We start from the raw sequence: 27,170 nt of genomic DNA, 5'->3' as shown, positions 1-27,170 counted from the left end.
ACAAAAATTAGCTGGGCATGGTGGCAGTTGTCTGTAATCCCAGCTACTTGGGAGGCTGAGGCAGGAGAATAGCTTGAACTGGGGAGGCAGAGGTTGAAGTGAGCTGAGATCACACCACTGCACTCCAGCCTGGGTGACAGAGCAAGACTCCATCTCAAAAAAAATATATATATATATATAAAATATATATAAATATATATAATATATATAATTATATATAATATATAAATATAATATATATAATATATAAATATAAAATATATATAATATATAAATATAAAATATATGTAATATATATAATATTTATATATATAATATATATTATTTATATATAAAATATATAATATATATATTATTTATATATAAAATATATAATATATATATTATTTATATATATAATATATAATATATATATTATTTATATATATATTATATATATTATTTATATATATAATATATATTATATTATTTATATATATAATATATATAATATTATTTATATATATATAAAGACTAGAAAAAAATAGACAAGAAAGAAACTTGTCAGAATGTTAGTGGTGGTGGTTTTTGTCTGGTGGGATTATGGGAAATTTTGAATGTTTAAAAAAAATTTTTTTTTGAGACAGAGTGTTGCTCTGTCGCCGAGGCTGAAGTGCAGTGGCACAATCTAGGCTCACTGCAACCTCCGCCTCCCGGGCTCAAGACATTCTTCTGCCTCAGCCTCCCGAGTAGCTGGGATTACAGGCACGTGCCACCATGCCCAGCTAATTTTTTGTATTTTTAGTAGAGATGAGGTTTCACCATGTTGCCCAGGCTGGTCTCGAGCTCCCAACCTTGGCCTCTCAATGTGCTGGGATTACAAGCGTGAGCCACTGTGCTTGTCCATGTTTTAGAAAATTTAGAAAAGTTTCTAAGTAAACACGTTTTTCTTCTATAATAAAGTATAAAGTTTTTTGTTTTTTTTGTTTGTTTGTTTGAGAGGGAGTCTCGTTCCGTCCCCCAGGATAGAGTACAGTGGCACAATCGGCTCACTGCAAGCTCCGCCTCCCAGGTTCACGCCATTCTCCTGCCTCAGCCTCCTGAGTAGCTGGGACTACAGGCGACCGCCAACACGCCCGGCTAATTTTTTGTATTTTTAGTAGAGACGGGGTTTCACCGTGTTAGCCAGGATGGTCTCGATCTCCTGACCTCATGATCCGCCCATCTGGGCCTCCCAAAGTGCTGGGATTACAGGAGTGAGCCACTGCGCCTGCTATAATAAAGTTTTTAATAAAAGAAAAGACATTTAAAAAGAGCAGCCTGGTTCTGCTGGGGTCTGCCTGCTGCCCATTTTATCTCAGCACTGGACCTGGCCCAAGCCAGGAGAGCAGGCAGGCACCTTTCTCCCTGCCCAGGCCCCCGCCCTCTTTTTCTGCCCTGATGTGGCTGTGTGCTCCTGGTGGCTTTTATCTCTCATCTCATCTTGGATCTTGAGCTCCCTTATCTTTGGGCAAACTTGCTAATGAATGGTGGTACCAATAGGCCAGGGAGGAGATGTGGGTCAGTGCTAAGTTGGAAGTATATAATAAGGAGCCTCTTGGTATAAATAATGGACATCACTCATTAGTGTGTCATCAGGCTTCATGGTATCCATGCTGCGTGCTCATATAGAATCTTATCAACCCCCAGTTTACGAATGAAACATGTTTTTTTGTTTCTTTGCTTTGTTTTTTGTTTTTTGTTTTTTGTTTTTTTTTTGAGATGGTGTTTCACTCTTGTTGCCTAGGCTGGAGTGCAATGGCGTGATCTTGGCTCACCGCAACCTCCACCTCCCAGGTTCAAGCGATTCTCCTGCCTCAGCCTCCTGAGTAGCTGGGATTATAGGTGCCTGCCACCAAGCCCAGCTAATTTTTTATTTTTAGTAGAGACGGGGTTTCTCCGTGTTGGTCAGGCTGGTCGCGAACTCCCGACCTCAGGTGATCCGCCCGACTCAGCCTCCCAAAGTGCTGGGATTACAGGCATGAGCCACCGCGCCCGGCCTGAAACATGTTCACAGAGGCTGCATGCATGCATCTGTCTGTCCCTGTGTAGGCTTTCATAAAGTTTGCATGTTTGTATGTCCCCAGCCCATTACCAGTCAGTATCTGTTAAACGTTACCTCCTAAATAGCTGTCTAATTTGCCTGCTTCTTGCCATTGACAGCACTACCTCCCCTACTAGCTCTACTGCAATGGCCTTCTAGCTGGCCTCCACCAGCCCTTCTGTGCCCTCTGATTGTCTTTCTGTGCAACAGCCACGGTGATTGTTTGGAAGTTTAAATCTGAACATGTCAACTTGCCCAAGCACCATTGCTTAAGACTCTTCAGTGACTGCCCAATGCCCTTAAGATGGAGACAAAATTCCTCAACATGGCTTACAGGGCCCTGCCTGGGTACCTCAACCCTTTCTCCTGCCTCACTTTTCCCTCTCTTCTCCCTCTGTTCCAGCCTCATTGACCCTCTTAGTCCCTTGTACTCACCATCTCCCTTCTGCCACAGGGCCTTTGCACGTCCTCTGCATTCTGCCAGGCCCATTCCTGCTGGCTCCTAGGCCAGGTTAACTTCTACTCATCTGTCAGAACTCAGTCCAGATGTTATCACTTTCCAGGTTATACCTTCATTAGACATTCATATAGCACCTCCTACTTTTCTTCAAATCACTAAATGAAATTGCAATTTTACATTTATTTGATGAGTCGATTATTGTTTTTTTATTTTCACACTAGACTATAAGTTCCTTCCATGAAGGCAGGGACTGTGTCTCTTTTGTTCTTCTTTGTTTGTTTTTTGTTTTGTTTGTTTGTTGTTGTTGTTGTTGTTATTTTTTGGGGATTTTTTTGAGACAGAGTTTCGCTCTTGTTGCCCAGGCTGGAGTGCAATGGCACGATCTCAACTCACTGCAACCTCCACCTCCTGGGTTCAAGCGATTCTCTTGCCTCAGCCTCCCAAGTAGCTGGGATTACAGGCGCCCACCACCACACCCGGCTAACTTTTTGTATTTTTAGCAGAGATGAGGTTTCACCATGTTGACCAGGCTGGTCTGAAACTCCTGACCTCAGGCGATCCACCCGCCTCAGCCTCCCAAAGTGTTGGGATTACAGGTGTGAGCCACCACGCCTGGCCTTTGTTTAGTTTTTATAGAGACAAGGTCTCACTATGTTGATCAGGCTGGTCTTGAACTCCTGGCTTCAAGCAATCTTCTCGCCTCAGCCTCCCAAAGTGCTGGGATCACGGGTGTGACCCACCGTGCCCATCCTGTGTCTCTTGAATAGCCACTGAGCATAATGTTTGGCCTACCAGGGGAGCTCATAAAATCTTTGTTAAATGAGTGAGTAAATAAATGAACAAAACACAGTGACTCTTCTCATCTAGTTTCTTTTCCTGAAAGGGCTCTCAAACCCTTCAGAAGATAGGAAACAGAAGAGGCAGGGAACTATCATAATAATGCCTCCTGGCCACAGAGTATTAAAGTGACAGCTGAGTCGACAAGATGCATCCTAGAGGCCCCCCTCCTCCTGCTCAGGAAGAGAGCCACATTGATGAAAGCCCAGGCATTGGCCACCAGAGCCTCGCCAGCAGGGCAGGGAGAGTGGGGAGGTAAATAAAGGACAGGAATGAATGTCTATTGACAGGGACTCTGTTTCGGATGCCATGCTAAATGTTTACATGCATCATCTCATTTTATCTTCCCAACAAGCCCAATCTGCAGATGTGAAAACAGACTGTGAAACTTGGCCAAGGATTATAAAACCAATGCAGGGCAAAGCTGAGTTGAACTCAGATTGTCAGCCTTCCTCCAAAGCCTGGGCTTTTCCTGGCTGCCATCTTAGCTTCCAGCCGCTCAAACACCTCCCTCACCTTCTTAAGTGAGGGCCTAAAATTTCATCATTAAACTGTCATCCATTCGCCTTTTTCCTTTTTTGAGACAGGGTCTTGCTCTGTCGCCCATGCTTAAGTTCAGTGTTGCCATCGTAGCTCACTGTAGCCTTGAACTCCTGGGCTGAAGTGATTTTCCCACCTTCCAAGCAGCTAGGATGACAGGTGTGCACCACCATTATCTGAGTAATCTTGCTTTTCATTTTTTACTTTTTTTTTTTTTTTTTGAGATGGGGTCTTGCTCTGTCACCCAGGCTGGAGTGCAGTGGCACGATCTCGGCCCACTGCAACCTCCGCCTCCTGGGCCCAGGCGATTCTCCTGCCTCAGCCTCCTGAATAGCTGGGGCTACAGACGTGCGCCACCATGCCTGGCTAATTTTTGTATTTTTAGTAGAAACAGGGTTTCGCCATGTTGGCCAGCTGATCTCAAACTCCTGACCTCTAGTCATCTGTCTGCCTCAGCCTCCCAAAGTGCTGGGATTACAGGCATGAGCCACCGTGCCTGGCCCATTGTTTACATTTTTTAATGGAGACAAGCTCTCACTATGTTGCCCGGGCTGGTCTTGAACTACTGGCCTCAAGCGATCTTCCCGCCTGGGTCTCCCAAAGCAGCTAATTTTTTATATTATTATTATTTTTTGGTAGAGACAGAATTTCACCATGTTGCCCAGGCTGGTCTTGAACTCCTGAGCTCAAGCAATCCACCCTCCTCGGCCTCCCAGAGTGCTGGGATTACAGGCGTGAGCCACCATGCCTGGCCCCATTTTAAAAAAATTACAGGCTGGGCACAGTGGCTCACGCCTGTAATCCCAGCACTTTGGGAGGCCGAGGCGGGTGGATCATGAGGTCAGGCATTTGAGACCAGCCTGGGCAACATAGTGAAACCTCGTCTCTACTAAAAATACAAAAAATTATCCGGGCATGGTGGCAGGTGCCTGTAATCCCAGCTTCTTGGGAGGCTGAGGCTGGAGAATTGCTTGAACCTGGGAGGCGGATGTTGCAGTGAGTCAAGATCACAATTGCCCTCCAACCTGGGTGACAGTGCGAGACTCCATCTCAAAAAAAAAAAAAAAAAAAAAAAAAAAAATTACAGTGTTCTTCTGTCACTTTTTTAAAAAAGTTTAGACATTTTCATTATGAAAGACTAAACAAAAATACCCTGCCTTAGAATGCAAGTATGTATGCCTGGAAGTATTAGTCCCTGACACCTGTGTATAAGTTAGGTCTGCAGGTTTCCTCTGTGTCAGCAAATACCTGAATCAGGGGAGGGTCAGGTGGTAAGAAACATGGCTTCCTAAGCAGTTGCCTCAGGGGAGCGGGCATGGTAGACAAGTCTTGATAAATTTGCCTTTACAAGCAGGTAAACTGCCTTTATAGGCCAGGCTGATAGCAGTTTACATTCGGACACACCCAGACACTGGGGGCACTGGTCCCATGGGAGCCATCGATAACTGACCTCCAACTCTATCTACCAGCTGGGGCTCTGCCCCCAGTAGTGCTACGCTCTAAGTAAGAATCCCTGCCAGCCAGGGACCCTGCTTCTGCGGAATCTGACCACAGCTTCTCAGAGCCCAGAGTGGATCAAGCCCCAGGAAGGTGGGATACAGAGGGATCTCAGGTGAGAACGACTCAGGTCCCATTCCAGAGCTGGCCATAGAGCAGCGATTGGAGCCCTGTACCCTTCAGGACCCCAGGGCCCCTTCCTCTTCCCTGGGCATGGCAGCCTCTTGACCTTTGCTCATCTGCAGTTTATGCCACTTTGGGCCCTAGAAGCTTCAGAAAGAGAGGCTGGGGCATGGCTCTGGAGTGCCACTCACTGGCTGGCAGTGAGGAGCCAGGAGACTGGCATTCCCAGCACCAAAGTCCTATTGATCTTTGCCCTTGCCCCTCCCTGGGAGCCTTGGCCCTCCTCCTGCCTTCATTTCTTCTCTGCTGGCCTCTCCTGTTCTCTGTCTCCTCACTTCCCTCTGTGGCTGTGCTCTGAACTGGCAGTTTTTCCCAGCTCCTTGCCCAGACCAATCCTTCCATGCTGTCTTCAAGCCCTGCTTCCTGCACATCTCCCAGCCCAGACGGGGAGAACCCATGTAAGAAGGTCCACTGGGCTTCTGGGAGGAGGAGGACATCATCCACAGACTCAGAGTCCAAGTCCCACCCGGACTCCTCCAAGATACCCAGGTCCCGGAGACCCAGCCGCCTGACAGTGAAGTATGACCGGGGCCAGCTCCAGCGCTGGCTGGAGATGGAGCAGTGGGTGGATGCTCAAGTTCAGGAGCTCTTCCAGGTGGGTAGCACAGTGGAGAGTGGGAGGAGATGGGGGCCTGGGGCCCACCCAGGGCACTGAGACCTTCACAGGAGCTGGAGGGCTGATGTGAGGTGCTTCCGTGAAGAGAAAGCTTTTGTAACTGATGAAAGAAAGAAGCATAGGTTTGAAGTCCAGAAGTCTGCCTCCCTCTAGGCTTGGCTGTGCCTCTAATGCTCTTTGTGATCTGGGGAAGGTCTTTTAACATCCCTAATCTATAATAGGACTGTTAGTGCCTGTTGTATCTCCTTTGTAGGACTGTCTGGGGCTCAAATGAGACAATAGAAGGGAAAATGCTTGGTCACACTGTTTTTCAAGATTTTATATCTTTATTTACTCCCATCCTCAATGCACATACATGTCTGGAGCTACATTTTCGTTTCTTTTCTTTTTCTTTCTTTCTTTCTTTTTTTTTTGTTTGTTTGTTTGTTTGTTTGTTTTTGAGACAAAGTCTTGCCCTGTTGCACAGGCTGGAATGCAGTAGTGCAATCTCAGCTCACTGCTCTGCCTGCTGGGTTCAAACCATCCTCCCACTTCAACCTCCTGAGTAGCTGGGACTACAGGTGCGCACCACCACGCCTGGCAAACTTTTTTGTACTTTTTTTTGTAGAGATGGCTTTTCACCATGTGGCCCAGGCTGGTCTTGAACTCCTGGGCTCAAACAATCTGCCTGCCTCGGCCTCTCAACGTGCTGGGATTACAGGTGTGCACCGCCATGCCCAGCCTAGAGCTACATTTTCCAATTCTGTAGCCATCAGCCATGTGTAGCTGTTTGACTTTAAATGTGTTATAATTAAATAAAATTATTCAGTTCCCCAGTCACGTGGGCCACATTTCTTTTTTGTTTTTCTTTTTTTCTTTTTTTTTTTTTTTGAGACAGAGTCTTACTCTGTCACCCAGCCTGGAGTGCAATGGCGTGATCTTGGCTCACTGCACCTCCGCCTCTCTAGTTCAAGCAATTCTCCTGCCTCAGCCTCCCGAGTAGCTGGGATTACAGGCATGCGCCACCATGCCCGACTAATTTTGTATTTTTAGTAGAGACGGGGTTTCTCCATGTTGGTCAGGCTGGTCTCGAACTCTCGACCTCAGGTGATCCGCCCACCTCGGCCTCCCAAAGTGCTGGGATTACAGGCGTGAGCCACCGTGCCCAGCCAACATAGGCCACATTTCAAGTGTTAAATAGCCCCATGTGGCTAGTGACTACTATGTTGTCAGCACAAATATAGAACATTTTCGTTATTTCAGACTGGACAGTGCAAGACTAGAATGTTAAGAGTAACCAAAGTTGAGTGCCAATACCAGGACCTAAGCAATCTTTAACCCTGGCTCTGACTAACACTCTTCAACCCCACTCTGGGAAAAGGACAGGTCTTGGTCCCTGGTCACTGGAAATGGCACTTTCTTACTTATATACCTTCAAACCTGGATTCTAGAGAGGTAACAACTGCTGTTCCAGCAATAAGAATAACATTCTGAACACTTAACTACATGCTAGGCACAGTGCCAGGCACTGACATGCATTCTTTCATTTAATCCTCCCCACAACTCCATTAAACAGGTAATGTTTTTCTTTTTTTATAGAGATGAGATCTTGCTATATTGCCCAGGTTGGTCTTGAACTCCTGGGCTCGAACGATCCTCCAATCTTGGCTTCTCAAAGTGCTGGGATTATAGGTATGAGCCACCATGCCTGGCCAGCAGGTACTGCTTTACAGCTGAGGGAATGGAGGTTTACAGATGTTGAGTAACTTGCCCAAGGTCATACAACTAGGAAGCCATGGGACCAGGTGTGGAGCCTGGCCACTTATTTGAGCAGCCAATGGTTCTCCACACCTGAAATACTTAAGAAAAAAAAACAGATGCCCTGGCTCCTCCTCAACTGAATTTAAATCTACTACAGTGGAGTCCAGATACTGGGCATTTTTTATAAGCTCCACAGTTGGTTCTAATGTGTGGCTGGGCTGAGAACCATAGGCCAAGCTAGCCAGGAGTTCAAAATATGTTGTCCTTGTTTCTCTTTCTTGTTGACTCAGATCCTATCTTTTTGGGGCAGCAGGGCCCTATAATTCCTGTGGGTAAGGGTTATCAGCAGTCCTAGGGTTGCAGGTGGTGAAGAATGATTGATGTGACCCAGTCTATCTCGAAACTAACTGGGTCATGTGTCAGTTTGGTCAAGGTGTTGACCAAAGATGCAGTATCCCAAGCATCTACCTCCCAAGCCCACTCACTGAGGGTGGGGAGACCCCTTGGAGCTGGGAGGCAAACTGTCTTGGCCTGTGTCTGCTCTGACCTCGCAGGACATATCCACTGCTCTTCCCTAATTCCAGCGCTCTCCACTGGATCAGTTTCAATTTCAGATTGTTTACTGTGCACTTGCATACAGTCTCAAATTTCTGACACTCCAGGGCAAATCCTTCCAGGCATCAAAGAAAGACAGTAGCTAAAGAACCTTGTTTTGCAAGATGAAAGTGGAGGGCTGGAGGCTGTACAGTAATAAGCCTGTAACACAGAAAGCAAGACATGTGGGAGGAGCGCTCCCAGGCAATGACTGGAATAAAATGCCTGGCCTGTGATTGCCATGGTAATTGTCCAAAGGTGCCAGGTGGCAGTTTCTCTCCCAATCCCTGCTCTTTTCAGCAGGAAGCAGTTAAGTGGCTGGGGAAGCCCCAGGTGGTTGGTCATCTTGGGCAGAGGTCAAGACAGCACAGTCTCCAGCCTTACTCTGCTCCATTCCAGTTTATGGAGAGCCCCTGCCCACCCACCAGGGCTCTACCCCAGACACCCACCTTAGACAGCAGCAGTGGGAAAGCATCTAAGGATGTAACACTTTACTTGTTTAGTATCTTGGGACCAACCTTCCTTTGTTGGAGGGCCCTACCTCTTCTCCCTGGATGTGCAGCCCAGTGTGGGGTCTTCGGAGGAACCAAGTCTGGGGACACAGACTTGGGGTCCTAGAGCTCCTGTTGTCCGGAGGTAGAGCATGATTTGCCTTCTAAGCAGGGACTTAAACATGCATGAGTTTCTTCTATTTTATGGAGACCCTTGCCCAACATGCACCCCTTTTGTTACCATCCCCTCTATTTCTTTTCTTTTTTTTTTTGAGACAGAGTTTCACTCTTGTTGCCCAGGCTGGAGTACAATGGCATGATCTTGGCTCACTGCAACCTCTGCCTCCCAGGTTCAAGTGATACTCCTGCCTCAGCTTTTCAAGTAGCTGGGATTACAGGCGCCCACCACCACACCTGGCTAATTTTTTGTATTTTTAGTAGAGATGGGGTTTCACCATGTTGGCCAGTCTGGTCTCAAACTACTGACTTCAGGTGATCCACCCACCTCAGCCTCCCAAAGTGCTGGGATTACAGGCATGAGCCACCATGCCTGGCCTGGCATCCCCCATTTCTTGTCACTTTAGAGCCAAACTCCTTAAAGGACTTGTCCACACTCACAGCCTTATTTACTTTTTCCCTGCCTGTCATCACTCAATCCACTGGAATCCGGCTTCTGTTTCCACCACTCTGTTGAGAGCTCTGGCCAAGGTCACCAGTCACTGCCTTGGGGGTAAATCTAATCTTCACATTAGCAAGGGACACTGTTGACCATCCCAGAGTTTTGAAACATTCCTTTCCTGTAGCTTCCTTTTTGATATAGTAACATTTTAATCCTATTAATTAGAATTTAATAATTCTATTAAACTTTTGACTTAAAAAAGTATTGTCAGCTGGGCACAGTGGCTCATGTCTATGATCCCAGCACTTTGGGAGGCTGAGGTGGGCAAATTGCCTGAGTCCAAGAGTTCAAGATTAGCATAGGTAATATGGTGAAACCCTGTCCAAAAAAATACAAAAAATTAGCAGGGGGTGGTGGTGCGTGCCTGTGGTTCCAACCACTTGGGAGGCTGAGGAGGGAGGATTGCTTGAGCCTGGGAAGTCAAGGCTGCAGTGAGCCATGATCGTGCCACCACACTCCAGCCTGGGTGACAAAGCAAGACCCTATCTCAAAAAAAAAAAAAAAGTATTATCAATGAATATGTGAAACAAACATTTGTGTTTAACTTGATTGCCTCTATAAAAAAAGGAAAAAAAATTGTTGGTTCATCTGAGCCTTATTTAATTGCTGGTCTCCCTAGTGGAGAGGTCAGGAGTAAGGACCCTGGGTATGGAAAGGAAGTAAGAAAGGGAGTCAAATCAGGCAGCAGCTTCCAGGAAACCACCCTATGTGACATAGAGTCACACGTTTCACACTTGTTCATCTCAGTAGGGGTTTTATATACCTGCTTATGTTCTGAGAGTTCAAAAATTATTTGAGGGCAAGAGTATTTGGACTGTGATGTGAGCCCATATTCTCAACACCAGATTGCAGTAGTAGTCCTTTTTTTTTTTTAATAGAGATGGAGTCTTGCTATGTTGTCCAGGCTCGTCTTTAACTCCTGGGCTTGAGCAATCTTCCCACCTTGGCTTCCCAAAGTGCTGGGATACAGGGGTGAGCCACTGCACCCAGCCTGCAGTGGCAGTCTCATACTCAGTAATACACATACCTTATATTCAATATATAGTCATACCCTGCTTAACCACAGGGATACATTCTGTAAAATGCTACATTGTTAAGCAATTTCATCATTGTGCAAACATCATAGAGTGTATGTACACAAACCTAGATGGTATAGCCTACCACACATGTAGGCTATATGGTGTAGCTATTATTCCTGGGCTACAAACCTGTACAGCAGGTTACTGTACTGAATACTGTAGGCAGCTGTAATATAATGCTAAGTATTTATATATCTACACATAGAAAAGGTACAATAAAAATACGGTAGAAAAGATTTTAAATGGCACAACTATATATGTCACTTACTATGAATGGAGCCTGCAGGACTGGAAGTTGTTCTGGGTGAGTCAGTGAGTGAATGGTGAGTGAATGTGAGGGCCTAGGACATTACTGTAGATTTTATAAACACGGTACACTTAGGCTGCACTAAATTCTTTTTTTCCTGCTGGGTACAGTGGCTCATAACTGTAATCCCAGCACTTGAGAGGCCGAGGCAGGAGGATTGCTTGAGCCCAGGAGTTCAGGACCAGCTTGGGCAACATAGTGGGACGCCACTCTACAAAAAAAATTTTTTTAATTAGCCAGGGGCCAGGCGCAGTGGCTCATGCCTATAATCCCGCACTTTGGGAGGCCGAAGTGGACGGATCACCTGAGGTCAGGAGTTAGAGACCAGCCTGGCCAACATGGTAAAACCCCATCTCTACTAAAAATACAAAATTATCCAGGCATGGTGGTGGCCACCTGTAATCCCAGCTACTTGGGAGGCTGAGGCAGGAGAATCGCTTGAACCCAGGAGACAGAGGTTGCACTAAGCCAAGATTGCACCATTGCACTCCAGCCTGGGTGACAAGAGCGAAACCCTGTAAAAAAAAAAAATTAGCCAGATGTGGTGGTGTGCACCTGTAGTCCCAGCTACTTGAGAGGCTGAGGTAGGAGGATTGCTTGAGCCTGGGAGGTTGAGGCTGCAGTGAGCCATGATTGTGCCACTGCACTGTAGCCTGGGTGACAGAATGAGACCCTATCTCAAAAACAAAAACAAAAACAAAAAAAACACTCCACAAAACAACAACAACAAACAAAAACAAAAACAAAAACAACACTCCACAAAACAACAACAACAACAAAATGTCTTTTTAAGTTTTAAAAAACTGGTCTTGAGGCCAGGCATGGTGGCTCACACCTGTAATCCCAGCACTTTAGGAGGCCAAGGCAGGTGGATCGCTTGAGGCTGGGAATTTGAGACCAGCCTGACCAACATGGTGAAACCCCGTCTCTACTAAAAAAATAAAAAATTAGCAGGACGTGGTGGTAGGCACCTGCAATCCCAGCTTCTCGGGAGGCTGAGGCAGGAGAATCACTTGAACCCGGGAGGCAGAGTTTGCAGTGAGCTGAGATCACGCCATTGCACTCCAGCCTGGGCAACAAGAGCGAAACTCCATCCCCCCAAAAAAAAAAATCTGGTCTTGAACTCCTGACCTCAAGCAATCCTCCTGCCTTGGCCTATCAAAGTGCTGGAATCGGCCGGGCGCGGTGGCTCATGCCTGTAATCCCAGCACTTTGGGAGGCCGAGGCGGGCGGATCACGAGGTCAGGAGATCGTGACCATCCTGGCTAACACGGTGAAATCCCGTCTCTACTAAAAATCCAAAAAGTAGCTGGGCGTGGTGGCAGGCGCCTGTAGTCCCAGCTACTCAGGAGGCTGAGGCAGGAGAATGGCGTGAACCCGGGAGGCAGAGCTTGCAGTGAGCCGAGACTGCGCCACTGCACTCCAGCCTGGGCAACAGAGCAAGACTCCGTCTCAAAAAAACAAAAAACAAAAAACAAAAAAAAAATCAAAGTGTTGGGATTATAGGCATGAACCACCATAACCAGCTGCTACACTAAATTTATAAAAATATTTTTTCTTTCTTTTTTTTTTTTTTTTTTTTTTTTTTGAGACAAGGTCTCACTACGTTTCCCAGGCTGGTCTCGAACTTCTGGGCTCAAGCAATCTGCCTGCCTTGACCTCCCAAAGTATTGGGATTACAGGCATGAGCCACTGTGCCCAGACTATACATTTTTTTTTCTTTCTTCAGTAATAAGCTAACTTCAGATTACTGTAACTTTTTTACTTTATAAACTTAAAATTTTTTTTTTAAATAGAGATGGGATCTGCTATGTTGCCCAGGCTGGTCTCGAACTCCTGGACTCAAGTAATCCTCCCACCTCAGCATTGCAAAGTGCTGGGATTACAGGTGTGAGCCACTACACCCGGCCCTAAACTTTTTAATTTTTTAACTTTTTGACTCTTTTGTAATAACACTTAGTCTAAAACACAAACACATTTTACAGTTGTACAGAAATATTTTCTTTCTTTATATGCTTATTCTACAAGCTTTTTTTTTTTTAGACAGGGTCTTACTTTGTTACCCAGGCTGGAGTGCAGTGGCACGAATAGGGCTCAGTGCAGCCTCGACCTCCTGGGTTCAAGTGATTCTCCTACCTCAGCCTCCCAAATAGCTGGGACTACAGCCGCACACCACCACGCCTGGCTAATTTTTGTATGTTTTGTAGAGATGGGGTTTCACCATGTTGACCAGGCTGGAGCTTTGTTCTATTTTTTAAAATTTTAATTTTTTTTAACTTTTTTAACTTTTTTTTTTTTAACCGAATACATAAGCACACACATTAGCCTCAATAGGGTCAGGATCATCAATATCACTATCTTCCACCTCCACTTCTTGTGCCACTGGAAGGTCTTTAGGGGCAATAACAGGCATGCAGCTGTCATCTCCAGCAGTGCCTTCTTCTGGAATACCTCCTGAGGAATCTCCCTAAGACTGTTTTACAGTAACTTTTTTGTCTGTTTAATGAGTAGAAGGAGAACACCCTAAAATAATGATAAAAAGTATAGTAAATACATAAACTACTATAGTTATTTATTATCATTATATGTATTCTGTACTGTGCATAATTGTATGTGCTATACATTTATACAACTGCAGTACAGTAGATTTGTTTACACCAGTATCACAAATATGTAATTAATGCCTTGCACTATGACATTATGATGGCTACAATGTCACAAGGCAATAGGAAATTTTCAGCTCCATTATAATCTCCTTTTTTTTTTTTTTTTTTTGAGACAGAGTCTTGCTCCGTCACCCAGGCTGGAGTGCAGTGGTGCAATCTCAGTTCACTGCAACCTCCGCTTCCCAGGTTCAAGCAATTCTCCTACCTCAGCCTCCTGAGTAGCTGGGATTACAGGCATGCGTCACCACACTAGGCTTATTTTTGTATTTTTAGTAGAGACAGAGTTTCCTCATGTTGGCCAGGCTGGTCTCAAACTCCTGACCTCAGGTGATCTGCCCGCCTTGGCCTCCCAAAGTGCTGGGATTACAGGTGTGAGTCACTGCTCCTGGCCTCCATTATTATTCTTATTTTTTTTTTGAGATAGATTCTGGCCCTTTGACCCAGGCTGGGGTGCAGTGGCTTGATCTTGGCTCATTGCAACCTCCACCTCCTGGGCTCAAGCCAGCCTCCCACCTCAGCCTTCCAAGTAGCTAGGAGCACAGGCCACCATACCTGGGTAATTTTTTCATTTTTTGTAGAGACGGGGTTTCATCATGTTTGCCTGGCTGGTCTCAAACTCCTGTGCTCAAGTGATCCACCCGCCTTGGCCTCTGAAAGTGTTGGGATTACAGGCATGAGCCACCGAGCCTGACCGCATTATAACGTTATGGGATTACCATTGTATATGTGGTTAGTTATTGACTGACATATCATTATGTGGCACATGACTATACATATATTGAATATCACAAGTGATATAATGATGGTTTGGGGGGCAGGACTGATACTTTTTTATTTTTTTATTATTTAATTTATATATATATGTGTGTGTGTGTGTGTGTGTGTGTGTGTGTGTGTGTATAGAGACGAGGTCTCACTGTGTTGCCCGGACTGGTCTTGAACTCCTGAACTTAAGCAGTCCTCCCACCTCAGCCTCCCAAAGTGCTGGGATTACAGGCATAAGCCACTGCACCTGACCAAGACTGATACTTTTTTAAAGGCAAAGTTCTAATGATTAGAGTGTTTTTTGCTTGTTTGTTTGTTTTTGAGACAGAGTCTCGCTTTATCGCCCACGCTGGAGTGCAGTGGCACGATCTCGGCTCACCACAACCTCCACCTCCCAGGTTTGACTGATTCTCCTGCCTCAGCCTCCCCAGTAGCCGGGGTTACAGGCATGCACCACCACGCCTGGCTAATTTTTGTATTTTTAGTAGAGATGGGGTTTCGCCACGGTGGCCAGTCTGGTCTCAAACCCCTGACCTCAGGTGATCCGCCTGCCTCAGCCTCCCAAAGTGCTGGGATTACAGGCATGAGCCACCACTCCCGGCCTAGAGTTTATCTTTATTATAATGCCCACCCGCACCCTCTGAGATTCCAGTTACAGATGTTAGACCACTTGATATCCACAGGTCATCAAAGTTCTTTTCTATTCTATCGTCTCCCTCTACCCTGCCCACCCAGGTTTTTTTTTAATCTGTGCTTCATTTTAGCTCATTTCATTTGCTATATCTTCAACTGACCTTTTTTTCCCCACAGTGTTAAACATGCTGTTAATTCTATCCAGTAAAGTTTACATTTAAAATATGCAATTTTTCTTCTCTAGGTGCTCCATTTGGTTTTGTTTGTTTGTTTGTTTTGAGACAGATTCTCACTCTGTCACCCAGGCTGGAGTGCAAATGGTGTGATCTCAGCTCACTGCAACCTCTGCCTCCCTGGTTCAAGCAATTCTCCTGCCTTAGCCTCCTGAGTAGCTGGGATTACAGGCATGTGCACCATGTCTGGCTAATTTTTGTATTTTTAGTAGAGATGGGGTTTCACCATGTTAGCCAGGCTGGTCTCTAACCCCTGACCTCAGGTGATCCCCACCTCAGCCTCCGAAGTGCTAGGATTACAGGCGTGAGCCATAGTACCTGGCCTGGTTCTTTTTTTCTTATTATTTTTTTTAATGGAGAAGAGTTCTTGCTATGTTGCCAAGGCTGGTCTCAAACTCCTGGCCTCAAGCACTCTCCTGTCTTAGCCCCCACCAAAGTGCTGAGATTAAGGCATGAGCCACTGTGCCTGGCTGGTTTTTATTTATTTATTTATTTATTTATTTATATTTTTATTTTATTTTGAGACAAAGTCTTGCACTGTCACCCTGGCTGGAGGGCAGTGGCATGATCTCGGCTCACTGCAACCTCCGCCTCTCGGGTTCAAGCCATTCTGCTGCCTCAGCCTCCCGAGTAACTGGGATTACAGGTACACGCCAGAACACCTGGCTAAATTTTTGTATTTTTAGTAGAGACGGGGTTTCACCATGTTGGCCAGGCTGGTCTCAAACTCTCAAACTCCTGACCTCAAGTGAGCCGCCCATCTCAGCCTCCCAAAGTGCTGGGATTATAGGCGTGAGCCACTGTACCTGGCCTGATTCTTTCTTTTATCTTCCGTATCTCTCATTACTGTGTTTATGTTTTCCTTGTCCGCTAATTCTATCATTTATGTCTTTTCTGGGTCTACTTTTTAAGTTTTTTAATCTAGGCCAGGCTGGGTGGCTCACGCCTGTAATCCCAACACTTTGGGAGGCTGAGGTGGGCGGATCACCTGAGGTCAGGAGTTAGAGACCAGCTTGGTCAACATGGTAAAACCCCATCTCTACTAAAAATACAAAAACTAGCCAGGCATGGTGGCATACACCTATAGTCTCAGCTACTTGGGAGGCTGAGGCAGGAGAATTGCTTGAACCTGGGAGGCAGAGGTTGCAGTAAGTCGAGATCGTGCCACTGCACTCCAGCCTGGGCAACAGAGTGAGACTACATCTCAAAAAAAAAAAAGTTTTTAATCCAGAGTGAGAGGGAGAACAGCAAGATTGTTAAGGGGCAGAAGGAGCTTGGTCTGCTTTTATTGACTAATTTCCCTCTTGGTTATAGGTCATATTTTCCTGCTTCTTAGCGTGACTAGTAATTTTTTATTAGAAACTGGACATTGTACATTTTATGTTGAGTGACTGAATTTTTAGTTTGGCTTTGTTCTAGTAGGTGGTTAAGTTACTTACAGTTCAGCTTGATCTGTCTGAGCTTGCTTTTAAGCTTTGCTAGGGTTAGTCTAGAGTAGCCTTTTGTTTTTGTTTTTTTTTTCTGAGACTGTCTTGCTCTGTCGCCCAGGTTGGAGTGCAGTGGCGCAATCTCGGCTCACTGCAAACTCCGCCTCCCAGGTTCACGCCATTCTCCTGCCTCAGCCTCCCGAGTAGCTGGGACTACAGGCGCCTGCCACCACACCTGGTTAATTTTTTTGTATTTTTAGTAGAGATGGGTTTTCACCGTGTTAGCCAGGATGGTCTCGATCTCCTGACCTTGTGATACACCCACCTCGGCCTCCCAAAGTGCTGGGATTACAGGTGTGAGCCACCAAGCCCGGCCTAGAGTAGCCTTTAATCTAGAGAATAATTTATCCCTCTAGTAAAGCCTGACCTTTGTTATTATTATTATTATTATCATTATTTTTTGAGACAGAGTCTTGCTCTGTTGCCCATGCTGGAGGGCAGTTATGTAATCAGGGCTCACTGCAACGTCAGCTTCCCAGGCTCAAGTGATCCTCTTGCCTTAGCGTCCCTCGTAGCTGGGACTACAAGAGCATGCCACCACACCTGGATAATTTTTACACTTTTTTTGTAGAGACAGAGTCTCACTATGCTACCCAGGCTGGTCTCAAACTCCTGAGCTCAAGTGATCCTCCCCTGTCAGCCTTCTGAATTCTAGGATTATAGGCAGGAGCCACCATGCCCAGTAAGCATGACCCTTTTGAGGTCTGTACTGAACTCCTGCATGATCAACGATAACTGTCCACTCTGGTTGAAACTCAGTTTGTCTCCAAGTGCTGTGTGGGGTCTCGGAACTGTTTCCCCCTGTGCCTTCAGTGCCTCATAGTATCTGGTCTTGTGAAAATTTTACTCTATGAATGTGCATCTTAAGAGTTCAACAAAGATTCAAGAGAAACTTTATGCAGATTTCTGGAGGTCTCTTTCTGCATACCTCCTTCCTTCCCAGAACTTTGTCCAGCAACTTCCAGCCCTCTCACCCCTCTTAAACTCTGATCTGTCATATCAATTTAGCAAGACCACTGTGCTGTGTTTGGGATCACTCTGCTCTGTGATTTGGAAGTTGCCTCCAGGAAGAAATCTGAGGCAATGGGAGTTTACCTCTTTTGTGTCCCTCGTCTCTGGGATCACAGTCCCGAGTTACCTGTCATCCAATGTCTGAAAACATTGTTCATATATTTTGTCTAGTTTTCTAGTGACTTAAATTGTGAGAATAAACTTCATCATGACCAGAAGCATAAATATCTGATTAACTCAGCCTTCAGGTCTCAGAGCTCACTGCCTACCTAGGAAGCCTTCCTGAACCCCAGGCTTGGTTAAGTTCCCCTCCCATGTGCTGCCGTAGTATCTCATCAGGGTGCCTATCACCCTGTATTGTTTTTTGTCATTTTTTTTTTTTTTTTTTTTTTTTTTAGATAGTGTCTCACTGTTGCCCAGGCTGGAGTGCAATGGTGCGATCTTGGCTCACTGCACTCACTGCAATCTCAGCCTCCCGAGTTCAAGCGATTCTCCAGCCTCAGCCTCCCGAGTAGATGGGATTAAAGGTGCCCACCACCACACCCAGCTAATTTTTTTGTATTTTTAGTAAAGAAAGGGTTTCACCATATTGGCAAGCTGGTTTCGAATTCCTGACCTCAAGTGATCTGCCCACCTAAGCCTCCCAAAGTGCTAGGATTACAGGCATGAGCCACCGTGCCTGGGCTCACCCTGTATGGTAACTGCCATTTCACTTGTCTGTATCCCTCAATAAACTATAGGCTTTTCAAGGCCAGGGTCCTCCTCTCTGTCTTGCTGTATGTGTCATCATGATGCTTAGTACATAGGATGCACTCAATAACAAGGCAGAGGCCAGGCCTGGCCCTGTCTCTACAAAGAAATATAAAAATTTGCCAGGTGTGGTGGAGAATGCCTGTAGTCACAGCTACTCAGGAGGCTGAAGCAGGAGGTTTTCTTGAGTCCAAGGAGCTTGAGGCTGCAGTGAGCTATGATCGCACCAATACACTCCAGCCTGGGTGACAGAGTGACACCGTGACACCTTGAATCAAAAAAAATGAATAAAAATAAATAAATAAATGCTGAGTAGATGACCTAGAGATCAAGGAAGCAAAGGGGAAAATCTAGATCTTAAGGTGAAAGGGCTAACTTAGGCACTATTTATTTTTAAAAAGGTATGGAAGGACCAAAATTGTTAAAGTGGTTATCCACTGGCAATTGGAGCAGTGAGAAGGTAGGTGAGGTTTCTTTTTCTTTTTCTTTTACTTATTTTCTTTCTTCTCTCTTCTTTCTTCTTCTTTTTTTTTTTTTAACAAAAGCAACTTTCTTGAAGTATAATTAACATAGCATTAAATTTGGACTTTTTTTTTTTTTTTTTGAGATGGAGTCTCCCTCTGTCACCCAGGCTGGAGTGCAATGGAGAGATCTCAGCTCACTGCAACCTCTGCCTCCCAAGTTCAAGCAATTCTCCTGCCTCAGCCTCCCGAGTAGCTGGGATTACAGCCGCAAACCACCATGCCCAGCTAATTTTTGTATTTTTTTGTAGAGATGGGGTTTCATCATGTTGGCCAGGCTAGTCTCAAACTCCCGATCTCAGGTGATCCACCCGCCTCGGCCTCCCAAAGTGCTGGGATTACAGGTGTGAACCACCCCACCTGACCTTAAATTTGCCCTTTTTAAGTGTACATTTGGACGTGTTTTGCCATATGTAACTACCACCCTAATCAAGATAAAGAACATTTCTATCATCCAAAAAGTTCCCCAACTAGCACTTACCTTTAAACAAATTATATAACTTAATTACTTTTTTTTTTTTTTTTTTTTTTTGAGACAGAGTCTCACTCTGTCTCCCAGGTTGGAGTGCAGTGGCGCGATCTCCACTCACTGCAAGCTCCGCTTCCCGGGTTTACGCCATTCTCCTTCCCCTGTCTCAGCCTCCCGAGTAGCTGGGACTACAGGCACCCACCACCAGGCCCCGCTAATTTTTTGTATTTTTTTTAGTAGAGACGGGGTTTCACCGTGTTATCCAGGATGGTCTCGATCCCCTGACCTCGTGATCTACCCGCCTCGGCCTCCCGAAGTGCTGGGATTACAGGCGCCACCGCACCCGGCCTATATAACTTAATTACTTATTATGTCTGTTTTTATTATGTCTCCTTGACTGCCACCACGATATAGACTCTTTGAGGCAGGATCTTTATTTTGCTCACTGAAGTTCCCAAGTTCACAATGCCAGGTAAATAATAGGCACTGGGCACATATGTTGAATAAATTCCAAAGGATTTAATCAAATGCGAAAGGTGAAATTCTCGGTCAGGCGCAGCGGTTCACACCTGTAATCCCAGCACTTTGGGAGGCTGAGGCGGGCAGATCACTTGAGGTCAGGAGTTCAAGACCAGCCTGATCAACATGGTGAAACCTCGTCTCTACTAAAAATACAAAACTTAGCCATCGTGGTGGCAGGTGCCTGTAATCCCAGCTATTCGGGAGGCTGAGGCAGGAGAATCGCTTGAACCCGGGAGGCGGAGGTTACAGTGAGCCGAGATCAAGCCACTGCACTCTAGCCTGGGCAACAGAGACTCCATCTCAAAGAAAAAAAAAGTATGGCTGGGCGCAGTGGCTCACACTTGTAATCCCAGCACTTTGGGAGGCTGAAGCAGGTGGATCACGAGGTCAGGAGATCGAGACCAGGCTGGCTAACACTGTGAAACCCTGTCTCTACTAAAAATACAGAAATTAGTTGGGCATGGTGGCGGGCACCTGTAATCCCAGCTACTCAGGAGGCTGAGACAGGAGAATCACTTGAACCCGGGAGGTGGAGGTTGCAGTGAGTTGAGATTGCACCACTGCACTTCAGCCTGGGCAACAGAGCAATACTCCATCTCAAAAAAAAAATTTAATTAATTAATTAATTAATTAAAAATGCAAAAATTAGCCAGGCCTGGTGGCGGGCTCCTGTAGTCCCAGCTACTCAGGAGGCTGAGGCATTGAGAACCACTTGAACCTGGGATGGGGCGGTTGCGGTGAGCTGAGATTGCGCCACTGCCCTCCAGCCTGGGCAACAGAGTAAGACTCTGCCTCAAAAAAAAAAAAAAGTGAAATTCTCAAACCAGTGAAAAATTGTAAACGTGAATATAAAATATGTATCCAAGTCAGTATGGGAAGAACTTGTTAAGCATTTTAAAAGAAAAAAAAAAAAGGCCGGGCGCAGTGGCTCACACCTGTAATCCCAGCACTTTGGGAGGCCAAGGCGGGCAGATCACGAGGTCAGGAAATCGAGACCATCCTGGCTAATATGGTGAAACCCCATCTCTACTAAAAATACAAAAAAATTAGCTGGGCGTGGTGGCGGGCACTTGTAGTCTCAGCTACTCGGGAGGCTGAGGCAGGAGAATGGCATGAACCCGGGAGGCAGAGCTTGCAGTGAACCGAGATCGCGCCACTGCACTCGAGCTTGGGTGACAGAGCGTGACGTGGGTGGATTGCTTGAGCTCAGGAGTTAGAGACCAGCCTGGGCAACACGGTGAAACCGCGTCTTTACCACAAATATAAAAATCAGCTGGGCGTGGTGGTGCACGTCTGTGGTCCTAGCTACTCAGGAAGCTGAGGCGGGAGGATTGCTGGAGCCCAGGAAGTTGAAGCTGCAGTGAGCCGTGATCTCACCACTGCACTCCAGCCTGGGTGACAGAGCGAGACCCTGTCTGGAGAAAAAAAAAAAAAAAAAGCGCCAGGCACAGTGGCTCATGCCTGTAATCCCAGCACTTTGGGAGGCCGAGGCGGGCAGATCACCTGAGGTCGGGAGTTCGAGACCAGCCTGACCAACATGGAGAAACCCCGTCTCTACTAAAAATATAAAATTAGCCAGGCGTGGTGGCGCATGCCTGTAATCCCAGCTACTCGGGAGGCTGAGGCAGGAGAATTGCTTGAACCCGGGAGGCAGAGGTTGTGGTGAGCCGAGATCACGCCATTGCACTCCAGCCTGGGCAACAAGAGCAAAACTCCATCTCAAAAAAAAAAAAATAGCAATACACACTGGAAAATACCATTAGATTTAACTATATAAACACATACATGTATTTCCCCAACAGCACCCCTCCAGCACAATAGCTATTTCCATCATATGTGAAATCTAGGTTTAATCTGAATTCAATAAGTTAAAAAGAAGGAGTTCTTAAATCAGTATGAAAAAAACTGAAAATCTCAACAGAAAAATGGTTAACATATCAGTTCTTGAAGTGTAGTCTAGTGACCGATGGAGGTTCCCAAGAACTCTTTCAGAGGTTCTGTGATTATTTTCATAATAACGGTAATTTTTTTTTTTTTTTTTTTTTTTTGAGAAAGAGAGTCTTGCTTTGTTGCCCAGGCTGGAGTGCAGTGGCGCGATATTGGCTCACTTCCTGAGTTCAAGCCATTCTCCTGCCTCAGCCTCCCAAGTAGCTGGGATTACAGGCGAACGGCACCATACCTGGCTAATTTTTGTATTTTTAGTAGAGATGGAGATTTCACCAAGTTGGCCAGGCTGGTCTTGAACTCCTGACCTCAAGTGATCCATCTGCCTCAGCCTCGCGCCTGGCCAATGCTAAGATTTTGTTTGCCTTTTTCAGTATGTTGACATTTGTGCTGATAATGCAAAAGCAACAGTGGCCCTTCACATGAATCAAGAAAGTGGCACTAAACTGTACTAGTAGTCGTGTTCTTCACTACTACATCGTTTTCACTTAAGAAAGTCCTCTTCATCTGTAAAATGGGTAAAGGAAAAGATAACAGAAAGAATGTCCTTGTTGAAGCAGTAAAATATTAATTTTATTAATTATATTTGAGCTCACGTCCTTTTTTAATAGACCTATTTTTTAGAGCAGTTTTAGGTTCACAGACAAATTGAGCATAAGGTAAAAGATATTTCCCATATCTCCCTGCCCCCACATATGCATAGCTTCCCCCACTATCCCCCACCCAGCAGCAAGGTTATATATTATTTGTTACAATCAATGAATTTACATTGACACATCATTATCAACCAAAGTCCATGGTTTAAATTAGGCTTCACTGTTGGTGGTGTACATTCTATGGTTTTGGACAAATGTGCATGACATGTATCCATCGTTATAGTGTCATACAGAAGAGTTCCACTGTCCTGAGAATCCCCTGTGGTCTACTTGTCCCTCCTCCCTCTTACCCCTGTAGCAATCACTGATCTTTTTACTATCGCCATACTTTTTCCAGCAGGTCTTACTGTTGGGATCATAGAGTATTTAGGTTGGCTTCTTCATTTTTTTTTTTTTTTTTTTTTTTTGAGACAGGGTCTCTACTTTTTTGCCCAGGCTAGACTCCTTGGGACTATACAGGTGCATGCTACTGTGACTGGCTTCAAACTGGCTTATTTAACTGTCATATGCATTTTAGGTTCCTCCGTGACTCTTCCTGGCTTGATAGCTCATTCATTTTTGCACTGAATAATATTCCATTCTGTGGACATACCAGTTTGTTTATCCATTCACCTACTGAAGACTATCTTAGTTGCTTCCACGTTTTGGCAATTATGAATAAAGCTGCTATAGATCATCTGTGTGCATGTGTTTTTTTTTTTTTTTTTTTGAGACAGAGTCTCTCTCTGTCGCCCAGGCTGGAGTGCAGTGGCGCCATCTTGGCTCACTGCAAGCTCCGCCTCCCGGGTTCACACCATTCTCCTGCCTCAGCCTCCCTAGTAGCTGGGACTACAGGCACCCACCACAACGCCCGGCTAATTTTTTGTATTTTTAGTAGAGACGGGGTTTCACTGTGTTAGCCAGGATGGTCTCAATCTCCTGACCTCGTGATCAGCCCGCCTCAGCCTCCCAAAGTGCTGGGATTACAGGCGTAAGCCACCGCGCCCGGCCATCTGTGTGCAGGTTTTTGTGTGAATGTGTTTTCATCTCATTCGGGTAAATACCAAGGGAGTGCAATTAATGGACTGCATGGTAAGAGTGTGTTTAGGGCTGGGCATGGTGGCTCACGCCTGTAATCCCAGTGCTTTGGGAGGCAGAGGCGGGAGGATCACTTGAGACCAGGAGTTTGAGACCAGCCTGGACAACATATTGAGACTTCTGTCTCTACAAAAAATTAAAAATTAGCTGGGTGTGGTGGTGTGCACCTGTGGTCCCAGCTACTTGGGAGGCTGAGGTGGGAGGATCCCTTGAGCCTGGGAGGTCAAGGCTGCAGTGAGCCTTGATCGTGCCACTGCACTCCGGCCTGGGTGACAGAGCAATACTGTGTCTCAAAAAAAAAAAAAAGTTTAGTTTTGTAAGAAACCACCAAACTGTCTTCCAAAGTAGCCATACCATTTTGCATTCCCACCAGCAATGAATGACATGAATGAATGAATGTTTTAATTTGCAATTCCCTAATGACTGATGTTGAACATCTTTTTATACACTCACTTTTCATCTATATATCTTATTTAGTGGGGTGTCTGTTCATATCTTTTGTCCATTTTTCAATTGTGTTGTTCATCTTCTTCTTGTAATTTAATTTTTTTTTTTTTTTTTGACAGAGTCTTGCTCTGTCACCCAGGCTGGAGTGCAGTGGTGCGATCCATTCTCTGCAACTTCTGCCTCCCGGGTTCAATCGATTCTCCTGCCTCAGCTCCCGGAGTAGCTGGGATTACGGGTATGCGCAACCACACCCAACTAATTTTTGTATATTCAGTAGAGACGGGGTTTCACCACGTTGGCCAGGCTGGTCTCGAACTCCTGACCTCAAATGATACACCCGCCTCGGCCTCCGAAAGTGCTGAGATTACAGGCATGAGCCACCGTGGCCAGCTTTTGTTTTAAGACAGAGACTTGCCCAGGCAGGCTGGAGTGCAGTAGCACGATCTCCGCTCACTGCAACCTCCACCTCCTGGTTGAAGCCATTCTCCTGCCTCAGCCTCCCGAATAGCTGGGATTACAGGCATGTGCCACCAGGCTCGGCTACTTTTTGCATTTTTAGCAGAGACAGGATTTCATCACTTTGGCCAGGCTGGTCTTGAACTCCTGACCTCAAATAATCCACCCACCTCAGCCTCCCAAAGTGCTGGGATTACAGAAGTGAGTCACTGTGCCTGGTCAATAATTCTTTGTATTTTTTGGGTAACAGTCCCTTATCAGCTGCCTTTAATTTATTTATTTATTTTTTTTTTGTGACGAAGTCTCCCTCTGTCACCCAGGATGGAGTACAGTGGCACAATTTCGGCTCACTGCAACCTCTGCCTCCCAGGTTCCGGGTTCAAGTGATTCTCCTGCCTCAGCCTCCCAAGTAGCTGGGATTACAGGCATCCACCACCATGCCCGGCTAATTTTTGTATTTTTAGTAGACACAGGATTTCACCATGTTGGCCAGGCTGGTCTTGAACTCCTGACCTCAGGTGATCTGCCTGCCTCAGCCTCCCGAAGTGCTGGGATTACAGGCATGAGCCACTGCACCCAGCCAAAATATAGTATATGTTTAGTAAATTACTGTTGAATGGAAAACTGAATGGGTGTTCTGAGTGAGGAGAAAGTCTAACCATGGGAAATTGGAGAGAGGTGGGTTGAGTCCCTGACAGTAACCTTCATTCCAGCACCAGCTGGTCAGGCCCCTCTGAGACCCATGTGATTTCCAAATAGGATCAAGCAACCCCTTCTGAGCCTGAGATTGACCTGGAAGCTCTCATGGATCTATCCACAGAGGAGCAGAAGACTCAACTGGAGGTAGGATGGGGGCTAGAAGCTGGCCTTGGGTCAGTGGGAACCCAGAAACCCAGGTTTTGCCTCCTTTGGTGGAGTGCAGAGAACCAATCCAGAGGGGAGAATTCTTGGGAGATTGGTGGGGACTTGCGGGAAAGTGCTGTGACTTGGGGCCCTCTCTGTGTTCTCTCCTATCTAGGCCATTCTCAGGAACTGCCCCCGCCCCACAGAGGTAAGGGATGTTCTGCTGGTCTGGGGTAAGAGGAGGCCCAATGGGGGAGGCAGCTAATGAGGAGTATTTGAAGGGAAGGCTTGGCTGTGGGTCCTTCTCCCTTCTCTGGGGAGTCAGGGGCAGGGGAAGATTAGGGAGGGCAGGGTGGGGGGTGAACTGTGACCCCAAGCCTTGGTCTCACTCCTGTTTCTCTCTCAGACTTTTATCTCTGAGCTGCTCAGTCAACTCAAGAAACTCCGGAGACTCAGCCGGCCTCAGAAATAAGCCTGAGAGACCATCTTTAGCAGCCTCAGCACTGCCAGGCCTGCCCTGAAACTCCAGATCCTGGCTAAGAAGGAAACAGCTCCTTGGGACACAAACAAGAAATGTGGACAAGGAGGGACATTTGCATACTCCTACTGTCTGTGCGGTCACAGCTAGTTTCTGTCAGCTGGGCTCTCTGGGAGAGAGCTGGCTGTTGTCCAGTGCCTTCCTTGGCAGCCAAGTGGATAAAACCTTTAGAAGCCCCAGCTCAATGGAGTGTGGAACATATCTGTGCTGAGGGACAGGGGAGGGAGAGAATGAAGTGATACACAGGAAGGCCACAACCTAAGTCCCTTGGCTGTGCCTACACACCTCATCCATCCATCCATCCATCCATCCATCCATCCATCCATCCATCCATCCATCCATCCAAAGGACTCGAGAATTCAAAAACGAAGGTCACAGCTCCACTTCAGAGAGATCACAATCTAGCAAGGCCTCGGGGCCAAGCAGACATTATCTGCCTAAGGTACACAGCCTCCTGGCATAACCAACAAGAGGGACGCCAATGGCAAAGACTAGTTTCAAATCCTAGAGAGGAAGTAACAGGAAAAATCTAGCTGGATCTGAGAGCCTCAGAAAAGGCTCCTCCAACCAAAAATGATGCAGGAGGTAGACCTCAGCCCGAGGGCTCTTTATAGTTGGTTCCAGCCAGCGGCAGGAAGAGAAACAGCAGAGGCAATGCCAGAGGCATGTGAAGGGTACATGCCGAGAGGTCAGGGGTCCGGTTAGGGCGCATTGCTGGAAGAGAGATACTGAGACTGAATGGCAGGCAGGTTGGGACAGGAGCCCTAGGAGGTGGGGTCCTTTGCCAGTAAGGCAGGAAGCAGGGTGTGTGTGCATTGTTCCTGTGTGCATTGTGTGAGTAGGAGAGAGGCTGAGAAATCCAAGATAGTGGGGCCTGGTGGCTAAGTGGGGCTGCCCAGAGCTGGAGCACAGTTCAGTTGAATGAATACACATGCTTACTTCGTATGAGGCCACCAGGATGGGTAGGGCTGCTCCTGCCTGGAGAAGTTCACAGGATGGCTCAACCATTTCCCCCATTCCCCACAACTGTGCTTACAGCCTGCTCTGTTCCTGCCACCTCTCACAGG

The 27,170-nt window shown here is 46.3% G+C and overlaps 1 protein-coding gene across 2 annotated transcripts; it reads left to right on the top strand.

Moving 5' to 3' along the window:
• Positions 1–5,820: 5,820 nt before the first annotated feature.
• PPP1R14D (protein phosphatase 1 regulatory inhibitor subunit 14D) lies at positions 5,821–26,282 on the top strand. Of its 2 annotated transcripts, XM_024232555.2 has the most exons (5): positions 5,821–6,174; positions 24,386–24,501; positions 25,482–25,565; positions 25,741–25,773; positions 25,972–26,282. In XM_024232555.2, the coding sequence occupies exons 1-5, from the start codon at positions 5,920–5,922 to the stop codon at positions 26,084–26,086; spliced, it is 603 nt and encodes a 200-aa protein (XP_024088323.2). In that variant the 5' UTR covers positions 5,821–5,919; the 3' UTR covers positions 26,087–26,282. The 2 variants fall into 2 exon arrangements, with proteins under 2 accessions (XP_024088323.2, XP_024088324.1); XM_024232556.2 differs by lacking the exon at positions 24,386–24,501.
• The last annotated feature ends 888 nt before the right edge of the window (positions 26,283–27,170 follow it).

Source organism: Pongo abelii, chromosome 16 (assembly GCF_028885655.2).
Source record: "Pongo abelii isolate AG06213 chromosome 16, NHGRI_mPonAbe1-v2.0_pri, whole genome shotgun sequence".
Taxonomy (NCBI): Eukaryota; Metazoa; Chordata; class Mammalia; order Primates; family Hominidae; genus Pongo; species Pongo abelii.
Note: the sequence above shows the minus strand (reverse complement) of the source record. Positions and strands in the feature narration are given on the sequence as shown.

Bases quoted from the DNA above. Each gene is read 5' to 3' on its own strand.
- PPP1R14D (XM_024232555.2), top strand. From the start codon at position 5,920: ATGCTGTCTTCAAGCCCTGCTTCCTGCACATCTCCCAGCCCAGACGGG. The intron at 24,502-25,481 runs GTATGCGCAACC...ATTTCCAAATAG, and splicing joins CGGAGTAGCTGGGATTACGG to GATCAAGCAACCCCTTCTGA. The intron at 25,774-25,971 runs GTAAGGGATGTT...TTTCTCTCTCAG, and splicing joins ACTGCCCCCGCCCCACAGAG to ACTTTTATCTCTGAGCTGCT.